Genomic DNA, 16,260 nt, shown 5'->3' with positions numbered 1-16,260 from the left:
CTGGAGTGAGGGAAGAAAAAAAGAGATAGAGAGAGATTGAGGGAGAGAAAGAGAGGGGGACCGTCAGGTTTGGCATGAGAGACCTTCCCCTCTGCCAACAGTCAGAACAGTGAGAGACGAGAGAGTCATGGAGATAAAGAGATCAAATGAGTTGGTCAAGCAGAAAGGTGACATACTGTACATGGGCCTGCCGTGCCAGAAGGTTGGTACTGCCAAAAGGTAGAGAGAGAGGATGTAATGCTGGCCAATGAACAGGACAGGACAGGTGGATTCTGGCACTGGCATGGTGCTGAGCGGAGTGGTGCTGGCACTGTCAATGTAATCAGTTAGCCCAACTCCGGCCAGTGTAAAAAGGTGTGGGAAGAGGCCCCTAATGGCAGACAGGTCTGATAAAATGGGTGTTAATGTGAAAAGTGAATATATTGTACACATCGCACTGTGTGCCTGTTGAGGATTGGGTGGTGAATAGACTGTGGTTGTGCAAGTCTTTGTGTAGTGTGCACTTGTGTGTGTGGTCTGTATGGAGACGTGTGTCTGTGTGTGTACACACTTTGCACTCGCATGTGGAACATGGATCATTCTTCCACCTCTCTCCGTCCGATCGCTCACGACCTGCCGCATCAGTGCAGTCTGTCTTACTCAGACGAGCTTCTAGTCGTTTAATCTGCACAGACAGACAGAGACAGGAGGGGTAAATGGAGATGAAGAAAAGGAGGCATGGAGAGCCAGGTTAGACTATTTTATGAACTAGGTGGTTACAGTCCTGAATTCTGATTGGCTGAAAGCCATGGTATATCAGCCCGTATACCCCGGCTATAACAAAACATTTAGTTTTACTGATCCAATTACGTTGGTAACGAGTTTATAATAGCAATAAGGCTCCTCAGGGGTTTCTGATATATGGACACTATACCACGGCTAAAGGCTGTGTCCAGGCACTCCGCATTGTGCCATCCCTAAGAACAGTCCTTAGCCGTGCTATATTGGCCATGCACCCCATGAGGCCCGTGATGCCATCTTTCTCAGCTAACTGAAGATGAGAGCGCCACCCAAAGCACGTGCGCACATATGTACACACGCACCGCCTACGTCTTTCCTATAATACGAGTCACGCGAACAACCTAGATTTATTTAACCATCGACATACAATCAATAACCCTCCCTTAGCATAGAAAGACCTAGGCAGCACACAGAGGGGCCAAAGCTGGGACTCGGGGCCCGGTCTGTTTAAATCCTCTATACCGCTGAGGACTTAATCAAAGCCATGTTAGCCTACAGCACCGTTAGTTCTCCTTCATCCCACCCCAGTGTGCTACATGCTACATGATCATCTACCCTCAGGCAGCATATCACATTCAATCTGGGGATATTGAAAATAGGCTAATAATCATAATATTTGAACAGTGTCTGGATTCTACACGGTTCCGTATGGGTTCTACCTGTAAGAGCCTGAGCTGAACATGTCTGGACTTGCAGCGTAAAGGAAGGAGGGAAATAAGCACTCAAATCACTACCCCAAAAATACCCGTTGTTGCTGTTTGAATGTGTGCTGAGCAGCCAGAATGAAATTGGGGTAACACTCAAGTCGTGACGAACAAACCCAGCTTATGTAGCCTGTGTGCAGGATACAACTGCTCTCACCTGCTTTCGTAAACTTGTGATTGTCTTCTGCATGTCTACGACAAAGTCTTGGAAGTCATTCAGCGAGGGTTCAGTGCTTTGTTGTGAGGTGAGGGTGACATTCACAAGATTTTCAGTAGCGTCTTCAGCTGGGCTGGAATGTAAGAAAACACACCCCAAAATTCAGCACAACCTTATTATAGCATAACTTTGTAAGTTATAATAGTTTTAGTCACCACAGTTGTTAGCAATGATGCAGAATGGTTATCACATCCAAGGAACTTAATGTAGTCAGAGAATGACAAGGTACCAAACAAGTAACATTAGTAGTTACCTGATGTTCTGCTGTATGCTGTTGGCAGGCTTCATCTCGGCAGAGCTCTGATCCACTGACCTGCGCCCTCTGAAATGGTAGGACAGGGCGTTGAACTGACCCTTGGTCCTGCAGTCTGGGGGGGGGGGGAGTACAAAAACTCACAATTTAGTCAACGGGGCATATCAGGAAACTCAGATTGCATAAAGACCAATGAGTTAAAACCCAGGGCCCATGGACTGTGCAGTCTTGGCTGTGATGTGTCTCTCACTCACACCTTAGTACAGTGTGGTGGGTGGTAGGTGGGGGATCTTCCCTGGATACACACCACTTCATCTGCCAGTCCCCTTTCATCACACTTCAAAGAGCTGATCTGAGAGCAGAGCTAATGAGAGGCCACCTTCCCACACAAGGCCATTCAGACTGGTCCTAGAACAGATAATACACTCATCTCACCAGCCCTCAAACACATGCACACACCTTATAGACAGGTTGCCTGACAAAGTCACAAAATTGTTAAGCTCGCATCGCAGGGTTAGAAGGCCACAGAGGTGGGACAAGGTCCGAGTCTCAAGTCGAGTCCCAAGTAGAACAGGTCAAGACTGGAGTCAAGTCCACGACTTGCATTCTAACAGCAAGTCAAGTCCAGTCAGAAGTTTTCAAGTCCAGTAAAAAAAATCTATACATGCAAATTACTTCAAATACACATCTTTGTCTACTTATTGAGGCTACCAGTCAGCCATTTTTATTAGTTGAATTAGCCTATGTAATTGTAAAATATAGACATTGTAGCAGTGGTAGGGGCCTGTAATCAGCAAAAGGCAGGGCAGGTTGAAGTGCTCAGAGTGTAGATTTATTTCCAGGTCTTGGTGATCCATTGATGAAAGTGTCATATTATACAAAATATACAAGTAGATTTACCAAATATTCACAGATGTACACGGGCAATAGCCCAAAATAAATCACCTCTGTGTCAGGATTAACCTGTCCTATCTGAACCAACACAGGTAAAGGGGGAGAGTATACAGCCGAACTTTGGCCCCCAGGACCATACAATTACCCAATTGGCAATTACAACGAATAAGCTGATTCAATAATTTAAAAGGCAATTTCCACATCCATTGTTACATTGGTATATTTGTCTTCAATCAGACTTAACGAGTGCTAATGATATTTCAACACCATGCATACGTGGAACAACAATTTTCTCTTATTCAACGTTCTGACTCCAATTCGTGGAACGCAGGCCACGTAGACTATTTCTATACGCACTGAGGCACGGGGGCTGCTATAGCAAAATCGTCTAGAACGTAGGACACAGACACATGGAACTCCGACGTAATCAGGGAAATATAAATCAAGGAAATGTTACATTTAATTAAATAAACAGAACTTCTACCTCATGAGACTTGCGAACGTTCATGTGCACTATAAACATCGCGCCCATTCAGAGCAGGGGAACAAATGGTTGGCTAACTGGAAATGTATTGTAGACCTATGAAACGTGACACAGAAATGTTGATGTGTTGCAATACACGGTACGGGGATGGAATGACGACACGATATCAATTGCTGTAGTATTATAAATAAAGATTTACCACATAGGGCCTATGCATTTAAACGTGTGAAAGCAATATCAAACATTTCGACAGAATCCAAAAATAACTCCACTGGCGTGAGTTTGGAGAGCCGCGCCTATGGTGCATCTTCACCAAAGTAATAATTACAGTTAATATTCTTGATCACCAATTTTTTTTGGAGCTGCATATTTATTTATTATGACAACCCTCTCTCCCTATAATTTGACGTTTTCCTTGCACCAGATCCTGTGTTGATTGACAGTTTGCTGGTCCAATCAGAGTGCCAAGTGTGTGTTTCACTAGCCAATCTGTTCAGATATAGATGTTGGGCGATGCTGCGGCTACTGACTCTGGCTCAGTGTAGAGTAATCCACGAAGACTCTGGGCAACAAAATGAGTGACAAAACATTGGTATGATTCTGATCAGATTGCTAGCAACAATGACAGGAAGCTGCCATGTGGGGAATCATAGGTGGCTTGTTTCAGTTAGTTGTATCTCGTTCTTGATGCCATAACTTGTTTAGAGGTCTTTTGAATTATACCATGTCTATGATAATATGGCAAAAATTCACTAGTTAGCAAACTAACAACTGTAGCAATGTATTTGAAAGACAAGTGCTTTTTGTGAAAATGCATTTACTCTGTCCTCTTCTCCTCTGACCCTATCCAAGTCTGACCCTCACCACTGACAGGATATCCACTGTTTATTATCTTGTCTTTTCCCATGTTCATTTGTGAAGGCTAAATGAATCCAGGGTCAGATCCGAGAGAAGAAAGGAAAACAATCATCTAAGGATAAGAGACACAGAGCGCCCTTTATTAACTTCTTCGATATAGGGGGCGCTCTTTTAATTTTTGGATAAAAAAACTTTCCCGTTTTAAACAAGATATTTTGTCACGAAAAGATGCTCGACGATGCATATAATTGACAGCTTTGGAAAGACAACACTCTGACGTTTCCAAAACTGCAAAGATATTATCTGTGAGTGCCACAGGAAATGGCCCAGATTCTGAAGGCGCTGTGTTCCAATGTCTCCTTATATGGCTGCGAAAGCGCCAGGAATGAGCCTACACTTTCTGTCATTTCCTCACGGTGTCTGCAGCATTGTGACGTATTTGTAGGCATATCATTGGAAGATTGACCATAAGAGACTACATTTACCAGGTGCCCGCTTGGTGTCCTCCGTCGAAATTATTGCGTAATCTCCAGCTGCGTGCATTTTTCCATTTTCTTCAGAGGAGAAACACAACTGCCAGGAATGATTTATCATCGAATAGATATGTGAAAAACACCTTGAGGATTGATTCTAAACAACGTTTGCCATGTTTCTGTCGATATTATGGAGTTAATTTGGAAAAAAGTTTGGCGTTGTAATGACTGAATTTACGGGGGGTTTTCTTAGCCAAACATGATGAACAAAACGGAGCGATTTCTCCTACACAAATAATCTTTTTGGAAAAACTGAACATTTGCTATCTAACTGAGAGTCTCCTCATTGAAAACATCCGAAGTTCTTCAAAGGTAAATTATTTTATTTGAATGCTTTTCTTGTTTTTGTGAAAATGTTGCCTGCTGAATGCTAGGCTAATGCTATGCTAGCTATCAATACCTCTTACACAAATGCTTGTGTAGCGATGGTTGAAAAACATATTTTGAAAATCTGAGATGACAGTGTTGTTAACAAAAGGCTAAGCTTGTGAGTGAATATATTTCTTTCATTTCATTTGCGATTTTCATGAATAGTTAACGTTGCATTATGCTAATGAGCTTGAGGCTATGATTACGCTCCCGGATACGGGATTGCTCGACGCTAGAGGTTAAAGCAGAGTCATATATTTAATCCCAAAATTTGGTCTGGCTCTTAAATTCTCAAGGGGAATTATCTGAGCTCATAGCAAAGGCTGATTAAACTAGTTGGCTGTTGTCCAATGCTGATTTTGATACAGACATAATGGCATTCTTGACTTGATTTCTGACATTTGTTCATTTCGCTATTAATTGATGAATTACCATATTACAGTCTACATGTTTCAAGCAAACCACCACAGTCCCTGTGCACAAGAACGCCAAGGTAACCTGTCTAAATGACTACCGCCCCGTAGTACTCACATCTGTAGCCATGAAATGCTTTTTGGCTAGTCATGGCTCACATTAATACCATCATTCCAGAAATCCTGGACCCACTCCAATTCACATACCGCCTCAACAGATCCACAAATGACGCAATCTCTATTGCAATGGTTCCAAAACTTTTTCACTCAGGCCCCCCTTCCAGCATTGGGGAACATCCCCTTATTTCTTGCAATTCTACACATTTTGCCATGGGGTGCAGAGAAAATGTTGCAGTTTTGAAGCTCATTTTCTTGCAATTCTATACATTTTGCCATGTTTAATTTGTATTCATATGATATTTGAGTGACTCAAACATTACAACAAAATCTATGGGCTAAAAAACGATAGTTAAAAAAATATATATTTGCAAATTTATTAAAATAAAAAAACAGATACTTTATTTCTGGGGAAGGCTACTAAAACATTTCTGCTACATTGAAGGTCCCCAAGAACACAGTGGCCTCCATCATTCTTAAATGGAAGAAGTTGGAACCACCAAGAATATTCCTAGAGCTGGTCGCCCAGCAAAACTGAGCAATCGGTGGGGAAGGGCATTGGTCAGAGAGGTGACCAAGAACCGAATGGTCACTCTGACAGAGCTCCAGAGTTCTCTGTGGAAATGGGAGAAGCTTCCAGATGGACAACCATCTCTGCAGCACTCCACCAATCAGGCCTTTATTGTAGCGTGGCCAGATGGAAGCCACTTCTCTGTAAAAGGCACATGACAGCCCACTTGGAGTTTGCCAAAAGGCACCTAAAGACTCTTAGACCATGAGAAACAAGATTCTCTGGTCTGATGGAACCAAGATTGAACTGTTTGGCCTGAATGCCAAGGGTCACATCTGGAGGAAAGAAAGTTCACCTTCCAACAGGACAACGACCCTAAGCACACATCCAAGACAACGCAGGACTGGCTTTGGGATAAGTCTTTGAATGTCCTTGAGTGGCCCAGCCAGAGCCCAGACTTGAACCTGATCGAACATCTCTGGAGAGACCTGAAAATAGCTGTTAAGTGACACTGGGAATGGGAGAAACTCCCCAAATACAGGTGTGCCAAGCTTGTTTAGTCAAACTCAATAAGACTGGTGGCTGTAATCGCTGTCAAAGGTGCTTCAACAAAGTAAAGGGTCAGAATACTTATGTAAATATGATATTTCAGTTTTTATTTTTTACACATTTGCAAATTCTAAAAAACATTTGTTGCTTTGTCATCATGGGGTATTGTGTGTAGATTCACAAGGGGAAAATAAATGTAATCCCTTTTAGAATAAGGCTGTAAGATAAACAAAATGTGGTTCAAGTCAAGGTGTCTGAATACTTTCTGAATGCACCGTACATGAGAATGCTGTTCATTGACTACAGCTCAGCATTCAACACCATACTGACCTCCAATCTCATCACTAAGCTAAGTACTCTGGGACTAACCACATCCCTCTGAAACTGGATCTTGGAAACTGGATCAAACAGTTGTTGTGCTGACGTTGCTTCCAGAGGCAGTTTGGAACTCGGTAGTGAGTGGATGTCAGAAGGTGAATTCACCAATTTGTAAGTCGCTCTGGATAAGAGCGTCTGCTAAATGACTTAAATGTGAGTGTTGCAACCGAGGACAGACGATTTTGGCAGTCCCGTTCTGTGAGCTTGTGTGTCTTACCACTTCACGGCTGAGCCGTTGTTGCTCCTTGACGTTTCTACTTCACAATAACAGCACTTACAGTTGACCTGGGCAGCTCTAGCAGGGCAGAAATTTGACAAACTGATTTGTTGGAAAGGTGGCAACCTATGACGGTGCCACATTGAAAGTCACTGAGCTCTTCAGTAAGGCCATTCTACTGTCAATGTTTGTCTATGGAGATTTCAAGCGGTACCGGAGTTTGGGACTAAAAGTCTCCCGAACTGCTTCCACTCGCAAGCCATAAGACTGCTGAGCAGTTAATCCATGGCTACCTGGACTATTTACATTGACCCCATTTTTTTTTTAGTTGTTCTATTTTTGCACTGACTCAATGCACACTCACTAAACTCACACTCACAGATACAACACTGACACTCCGAAAGACACACACACACACACACACACACACACACACACACACACACACACACACACACACACACACACACACACACACACACACACACACACACACACACACACACACACACACACACACACACAATGTTTATTATCTATCCTGATTGCCTATTCCCTTTTACCCTTACCTACATGTACATGCTCTATTACCTAATTTACCTCAACTACCTGGTACCCCTGCACATTGACTCTGTATTGGTTCTGCTTGTATCTAGCCTCGCTATTGTTCTTTTATTGCGTTACTATGTCCTTATTTGTTTCTTTTTGCAAATATTTTTCTTACTTTTTAACTCTACATTAATGGGAATGGGCTCGTAAATAATCCTTTACAGTATTCGGCGCCTGTGACCAATAAAATGTGATTTACCAAAGGGTGGCGGACGAGTGGGGTGAAACATCCCCCACATTTAACATTTTGTCATTTGGCAGACACTCTTTTCCAGAGCAAATTACAGTAGTGAGTGGATACATTTTGTGTATATGTCCCCTGTGGGAATTGAACCAACAACCCTGGTGTTGCAAGCACCATGCTCTACCAACTGAGCCACACAGGACCAGCACACCACAGTATCCACATGAATACAAATGTTTCGTGCCTTCAGCCAACATATTCAAATGATCCAATGGAAAATGCATGGCGACTGGAGTGTGTCTCACAGTAGGGAGTAAATAGCTTATTATGTGTAATAGCCCACTGCTCGCAGAAGTCCTGTATTCTCACCCAGCCACCCAGAATAAGAGGCTCAGATTCATCCACTCAGGGGTTTGTTGGAGCGAACATTCAGCTGCTCTCCAAATATGAAAACCTCTTGTGCACCCCAGACACTACTACCGCATGCTTTGGCAAATTCAGTAAATTGGTGAATTGGCTGACGACACGTTAACCAAATAATGTGGATGAAGCGAGACAAACTCCCACTGAAAGCTCTCAAATGTGTACCTACTGTCATCCCATTGTATCCTGCTGGGTTAGTAAATAGAATCCTGGGATAGAATGAACAACATCAGGGCTTTAACTCTCAATATAATCTCTAGCCCCTACAATCACACTGTAAAATCTCTTAAAAATCCTGGCTATGTAACAGCAGTTCTGGGGTCAGATGGTAATAGGGTACAACAGAAGAGGTAGCTGATTCTCTTCATCTCTCAAGACAAACACACTACCAAAATCAGCTAAATAACCCATTGCATTTGCTCTAATGTTGATCAAAGGTACATTTGAGACACCAATCAATTCAAAAGATACCCAAGCCCTGCCCGAGTCAAAGCCCATTTTCACTGTGAGAAGATGAAGCCTGGAGATATGTTAATTATTTAATCTCTTCACTATCTTATCTCGCTTGATGTTTTCACATGACAGCAGTCACTATCAGACAAATGCACAATGTCAAACTTTTGTAAATGCTCTTTAAAACACTGTGGGGTACTGACCAATGATTACACACAAAGCCCAGTCAGGTGCCTCCTAATCGAATGTTAGCACAACACGCCAGAGAACTGGATCCTTGTCCTGCTGCTTCCGACTACACGTTCCACAGAACTAAACGTCGGAACATTGACACTATGTAACCCCGAGTACCAGTCTTGGTAGCGTTCTTTATTTGTATGCAAGATGGAAGCAGCATGTTCTAAAAATCATTCCATTCTGATGATGTCAAGGAGAAGAGGAAGTTGACTGAAGAAGTTTGTACCTTAGCCACAGTCCACAAGTGTGTAACACAGCATCAACACAACCAAGCCCAGAGACTCCCAATTCCCACAGATCGCTACATTGGAACAAAGCCACATAGAAAGACAACACACTAGAGCTGTGTTCGAATACCCATACTAACATACAGTATACTACATACTTAATGAGGATATACTAGATATATCATATACTATTAGTTAATTTAAGTATACTGTAAGCTAACAGTAACCTTTCAGTTGAGTCTACTAGCTCGTCGCCTGTCTACCGGAAATTGATGCTGTTGCTATCGTCAGGATCTAATTTTCCGAGAACAAACTCAACGGATTATATGAAAGATTTAACATTTTAGGGATACGGGGCAGCATTTTCACTTTTGGATGAATAGCGTGCCCAGAGTGAACTGCCTCCTACTCTGTCCCAGATGCTATTACATGCTTATTATTATTTGTATTGGATGGAAAACACTCTGAAGTTTCTAAAACTGTTTGAATGATGTCTGTGAGTATAACATAACTCATATGGCAGGTGAAAACCTGAGAGAAATCCAACCAGGAACTGGGATATCTGAGGTTTGTAGTTTTTCAAATTTTTGGCCTACCGAATACACAGTGTCTATGGAGTCAAGTTGCACTTCCTACGGCTTCCACTAGATGTCAACCGTCTTTAGAAACTGGTTTGAGGATTCTACTATAAAGGAGGGGCTCATGAGACCTGTTTGATTCAGTGGTCTGGCAGAGTGTCACAGGCTTGTGGCGCTCGCTCCCGACAGAGTTAGCTCTTGTTCCAGTGCTTTTCTTCAGACATAGGAATTCTCCAATTGGAAGATAATTGATGTTTTATGTTAAAAACATCCTAAAGATCGATTCCATACATCGTTTGACTTGTGTCTACGACCTGTAATGGAACTTTTTGAGTTTTTGTCTGGACGAAGGGCTTGCGCCTCATGAAGATGGATTACATTTACATTACATTTAAGTCATTTAGCAGACGCTCTTATCCAGAGCGACTTACAAATTGGTGAATTCACCTTCTGACATCCAGTGGAACAGCCACTTTACAATAGTGCATCTAAATCATTTAAGGGGGGAAGGATTACTTATCCTATCCTAGGTATTCCTTGAAGAGGTGGGGTTTCAGGTGTCTCCGGAAGGTGGTGATTGATTCTGCTGTCCTGGCGTCGTGGGCTGTCCTGGCCTGGCGTTACTGGGCTGAACACGCTAACAACAAGTGGCTATTTGGACATAAATGATCATCATCATTTATTGTCGAACTGGGATTCCTGGGAGTGCCTTCTCATTAAGATCATCAAAGGTAAGTGAATATTTAGTGTTATTTCTAATGCCTGTTGACTCCAAAATGGCGGCTATTTCTCTGATTGGATTGGGCTCTGAGCGCCGTTCTCAGATTATGCTTTTTCAGAAAAGTTTAAAAAAAAATCTGACACAGCGGTTGCATTAAGGAGAAGTCTATCCTTAATTCTGTGAATAACAGTTGTATCTTTATCAATGTTTAGTATGAGTATTTCTGCAAAATCACCAAATGATTTGGAATCAAAACATTACTGCACATAACGAGCCAATGTAAACTGAGATTTTTGGATATAAATATGCACATTATCGAACAATACATGCATGTATTGTGTAACATGATGTCCTATGAGTGTCATCTGATGAAGATCATCAAAGGTTAGTGATTCATTTGATCTATATTTCTGCTTTTTATGACTCCTATCTTTGTCTGGAAAAATGGCTGTGTTTGACTTGGCTATCACCTAACATAATCATATGTGGTGCTTTCGCTGTAAAGCATTTTTTAAATCGGACATGGTGGGTAGATGAACAAGATGTTTATCTTTCATTTGCTGTATTGGACTTGTTAATGTGTGAAAGTTACATATTTCCCAAAAATATTTTTGAATTTCGCACGCTGCCTTTTCAGCGGAATGTTGTCAAGGGGTTCCGCTAGCTGAACGCCTGCTCTAGAAAGGTTAAACCAAGTTTATTCTGTTCAGAGGGTCAATACAGCTGCATTAGACAAAAACATGGATTCACCTGTGGTAGTATACATAACTCACTTTGGGTGGAGTCTCCTCGTTATCACTAAACATTGCATCATTATTTCTACGCAGGGAGATGAGTGATATGGGCCTTAAACGGTTCTTCCCCTTATCAGTACTGCTACATGTGATCATTTTCCCTGCACTCAGCCTCTCCCAAGCATCATTATGGCACCCCTCATGTCTCTATTATACCGAATGATTAATAATATAAAAGGCTCAGAAACCAAACCTATCACTATGCAACCTCTTGCAAGCTAGTTAGCATAACAAATTACTACTTAGATATTTTACGACTTCGGGTGTGTTCTTAAATTCAATCTGGAGTGCTAGAGTGCGCTCGTAAATTCAGAGCGTTGTCAGATTGTCAGCATGTAAATTCTGAGCGTTTCGCTGTCGGAGCGCACACTGGACACTCAAATCGAGGAGTAGTGTTGATTTGAGCGTTCTGACTTTCCAATCTAACGTTGGTTAGCTTGCTAGCTACTTCCAGATACAAATGAACCACTCTGACCATTTTACTCGCCCTAGCAGAGCTGGTTAGGCAGTTTTCATGTTATCCAGAGCATTGGTGACTGTAACTGCGCTCGTAAATTCATTATTCTGCGCTCTGGTACACTCAGACGAAAGTGCTCTGAAATCGAATGAATTTGCACCTGAATGTCCATTGAGAACACACAACAAGTATACCATTTAGCTAAGCTAAGAATGACGGGAAAAATCAAATAAACATTGGGTAGTTAGTTAGCCTATAGTTAATATAGTGGCAAGTTTGATGCATAAGTAGCCAACTGACGTTAGCTAACAACATACCGGCATATACTACTGTAATGATATGCTATGTGGTTCGTAAGGACAGCCTACCTAACAAATTGTCAACCAACATAACGTGTAAGGTAACTTATTTGAAAAGGCAATACTTGACTACATTGCTCAAGATCTTCTTAACATTTGTTAAAATTAATTCATTTGTATCTCTTGTACTTCAGCTACATATTTTCCACCATTTTCTTCAAATCTGAAAACGAAGTGAAGCCACGCCCATTTCCTGAAGAATAGTATTATGGGCCCTAAAGTACGGGAAAAGTGTCCTCTGCGTGTAAAATACATATTTTGGGGAATTTAGTTTGACACCTGGGAACTTTTGGCATACTAACTACAATTGAAGTCGGAAGTTTACATACACTAAGTTGACTGTGTCTTTAAACAGCTTGGAAAAACACCCCAGAAAATTATGTCATGGCGTTAGAAGCTTCTGATATGCTAATTGACATAATTGGAGTTAATTGGAGGTGTACCTGTGGATGTATTTCAAGGCCTACCTTCAACCTCAGTGCCTCTTTGCTTGACATCATGGGAAAATCAAAAGAAATCAGCCAAGATCTCAAAATTGTAGACCTCCACAAGTCTGGTTCGTCCTTGGGAGCAATCCAAATTCCAAATGCCTGAAGTTACCACGTTCATCTGTACAAACAATAGTACGCAAGTATAAACACTATGGGACCACGCAGCCGTCATACCGCTCAGGAAGAGACGCATTCTGTCTCCTGAAGATGAACATACTTTGGTGCGAAAACTGAAAATCAATCCCAGAACAATAGCAAAAGACCTTGTGAAGATGCTGGAGGAAACGGGTACAAAAGTATCTATATCCACAGTAAAACGAGTCCTATATCGACATAACCTGAAAGGCCGCTCAGCAAGGAAGAAGCCACTGCTTCTTCCTTGCTGAGCGCCATAAAAAAGCAAGACTACGGTTTGCAACTGCACATGGGTACAAAGATCATACTTTTTGGAGAAATGTCCTCTGGTCTGTTGAAACAAAAATATAACTATTTTGGCCATAATGACCATCGTTATGTTTGGAAGAAAAAGGGGGAGGCTTGCCAGCCGAAGAACACCATACCAACCGTGAAGCACGGGGGTGGCAGCATCATGTTGTGGGGGTGATTTGCTGCAGGAGGGACTGGTGCACTTCACAAAATAGATGGCATCAAAAAGAAGGAAAATTATGTGGATATATTGAAGCAACATCTCAAGACATCAGTCAGGAAGTTAAAGCTTGGTCGCAAATGGGTCTTCCAACTGGACAATGACCCCAAGCATACTTCAAAGTTGTGGCAAAATGGCTTAAGGACAACAAAGTCAAGGTATTGGAGTGGCCATCACAAAGCACTGACCGCAATCCTAAAAAATTTGTGGGCAGAACTGAAAAAGCGTGTGCGAGCAAGGAGGCCCACAAACCTGACTCCGTTACACCAGCTCTGTCAGGAGGAACGGACCAAATTTCACCCAACTTATTGTGGGAAGCTTGATGAAAGCTACCCTGAAATGTTTGACCCAAGTTAAACAATTTAAAGGCAATGCTACCAAATACTAATTGAGTGTATGTAAACTTCTGACCCACTGGGAATGTGATGAAAGAAATAAAAGCTGAAATAAATCATTATCTCTCCTATTATTCTGACATTTCACATTCTTAAAACAAAGTGGTGATCCTAACTAACCTAAAACAGGGAATTGTTACTAGGATTAAATGTCATGTAAACTTCCGACTTCAACAGAATATCCATACTATGACCAATAAGCATACTATATAGTCAATTCACGTCACAAATAGTATGGTAGTGTGGTTAGTATGAGTATTCGAGCACAGCTTATGCCTATGGCAAAATGTAGTGGACTATCTAGGGAAGAAGGAGTCCTTCAAGACACAGCATCAATGTGAATAACGTGTGTTATATTCCATGTGACCCACCTTCGCAGCAGTCCTGCCACATGCGCAGGTCAATGTTGGGGATGTCATCACAGCTGCCGTATCCGTGGGGCAGCTCTGCCACGTTGAACACGTCCTGCTGGATACGGGTGATGTTGTCACCGTTGTCACACAGCACCCTTGTCAGAGACGCCTGCTTCAGCTGGGTCAGCTGGGCCGGGGTGAAAACACCTGGGTTTTCATACCAAAACCTGGTAGCACCAGGAGGAGGGAAGGTTACACTAGTTATCTGTAAACACACCATAAATATAAAGGCTACCCTTCTGTAACTATCTCATCCTTCTGAAAGGGAGGGAAAAAGTAATCTGACTAGAATTGGTAGCTGAGGGGATGTGAGCTCACCGGTCCCCGTCTCTGAGTCGTTTGAACTGGGCAGCCAGCAGACACATAAGGGTGGGCCCCAGCCGGCTCCCAGGAACTAGGTCCTCAGCCATCAGAGCAGGGAACAGGTCGATGTTCAGGGGAGTGCCGTATAGCCTGGAGAGAGAGAAAAGCACAGATTGTTTTTGATAAGGTAATACAGTAATTTAACCTTGATTTATCCAGGGGTGAGTTTCCTGAAAGCCTCATAGCTAACATACCTCTGTAGCTTCTCCCTGACTTGGGGGTTCTTGATCTCGTTCCTCAGGTCATCAAAGCTCTGTGCTGAGGTCAGGTTACAGAAGGTCCGGTAGTCGTTGTAGGGCGGTATCCCGTGATCCCTTCCTCTCTGGATGTTCATGGCGGCCAGATCCAGCGCCACGGAGTGGGCCATGGAGAAGAGCCTCTCCGTCAGCTCCGTGTTCAACAGCTGGGTCGACACGCGCATCTTCCCCGCCACACCGAACAGGCCCCGCAGCAGGGGGTCAATGCCCCCTTCGTTGACGATGCGGAAGGGAGAGAAGAAGGCGCGGTGTAGGGAGATGTGGCCCTGGGGGATGGGCTGGAAGTTCTCATCCAACCGGTACAGGATGGGGTTGATGAGGGTGTGTCCGAAGCGGAAGGCGGCCGTGGCGAAGGCGTTGAGGATGCCGGCGTTGACGTTGGGGTTGTAGCCACGGTAGTCACCAATCAGCTTCATCCCCGCGTCACCCAGGACCTGAGGGAGGGGGTGAAATCATCATCATCATCAATATTATAGTCCACATCATACTTTTAATTACTTACAGACACAGTACCTTTCATCAATCTGAAGACCTTTCACAAAACCCTATGTTAGAGTATGAGAAAGAAGAATAATTATATTATGAGGGAGAGAAGTGCAGGTTCTCACCTTGGGCAGCCAGTGATTGTAGGTGATGTGCTGCATCTGTGCGCCAACTATCTTCCTTGCTTCGTGGTAGATGGTGTCTCCGTCCCAGTGTGGGTTGAGTCGGAGCAGCTCTGTAGCCACGCGGTTGTGTTCCCTGAACCACACTGTGTGCATGGATGTCAGACCCAGCTGCTCGTTAGCCCTGTGGTCTCCGGCCAGAAAGCAGGGGATGGGGCTCTCATTCTCATCCCTCATACACTCTGTCGGGGGCCCCGTGGCGAAGGGTAGCAGGGGCTTCCCAGAGCGTTGGACGATGCCCTGCCTCAGCAGACCCCTCTGACTGGCCAGGTCGCGGACCTCCTCCGACTCGTGGCGTGAGCTGCCGTACACGTTGGACGCGTCGATGTATGACGTCAGCTGGTTGATCTGTTCCCGTGGAAACACGCTGTTCATGAGGAGGGACGTCATACCGCTGCCGCAGACGGGGCTGGAGCGCACGAAGAACATGCAGCGCGCTCCGCTGCGCGCCTGCCGAGGGTCCCCCGGGGGGAACTGGATGGGGAAGCAAGGTGCGTCGTTGGTGCACACGTTAGTGCACAGCTGGCCGTCGGAGAAACGTGACTGGCTGAGGGCGGCAACGGTGGAATCCAGATCGTGGTCCAGGAACTGCCCCCATTGCATCAGCATGTGGGTGTAGCGGTCGTCCGGGGTGACGGTCTCCGTGCCGATCATGGTGGTGGAGACGAGGCGGGGCAGGGGCAGGGCATGGCCGTGCTGTTGCCGGCCGCT

General features: G+C 43.8%; 1 protein-coding gene across 3 annotated transcripts in view; it reads right to left on the bottom strand.

The window, feature by feature from the left end:
* The window catches only part of LOC135526014 (peroxidasin-like), a 97,685-nt gene that overhangs the window by 2,673 nt on the left and 78,752 nt on the right, over window positions 1-16,260 (bottom strand). For all 3 annotated transcript variants that reach the window (XM_064954033.1, XM_064954034.1, XM_064954035.1), the window contains 7 exons: window positions 15,493-16,260; window positions 14,822-15,318; window positions 14,583-14,717; window positions 14,223-14,431; window positions 1,955-2,069; window positions 1,642-1,774; window positions 551-664 (listed from right to left, as the gene is read on the bottom strand). The exon at window positions 15,493-16,260 is cut by the window's right edge and continues 239 nt beyond it. In XM_064954033.1, the coding sequence (XP_064810105.1) occupies window positions 551-664; window positions 1,642-1,774; window positions 1,955-2,069; window positions 14,223-14,431; window positions 14,583-14,717; window positions 14,822-15,318; window positions 15,493-16,260 (1,971 nt within the window). The remainder of the gene's footprint in view (window positions 1-550; window positions 665-1,641; window positions 1,775-1,954; window positions 2,070-14,222; window positions 14,432-14,582; window positions 14,718-14,821; window positions 15,319-15,492) is intronic.

The sequence above is a fragment of the Oncorhynchus masou genome, chromosome 32 (assembly GCF_036934945.1).
Source record: "Oncorhynchus masou masou isolate Uvic2021 chromosome 32, UVic_Omas_1.1, whole genome shotgun sequence".
NCBI classification, from domain to species: Eukaryota; Metazoa; Chordata; class Actinopteri; order Salmoniformes; family Salmonidae; genus Oncorhynchus; species Oncorhynchus masou.
This window is presented reverse-complemented; position numbering and strand designations above follow the sequence as displayed.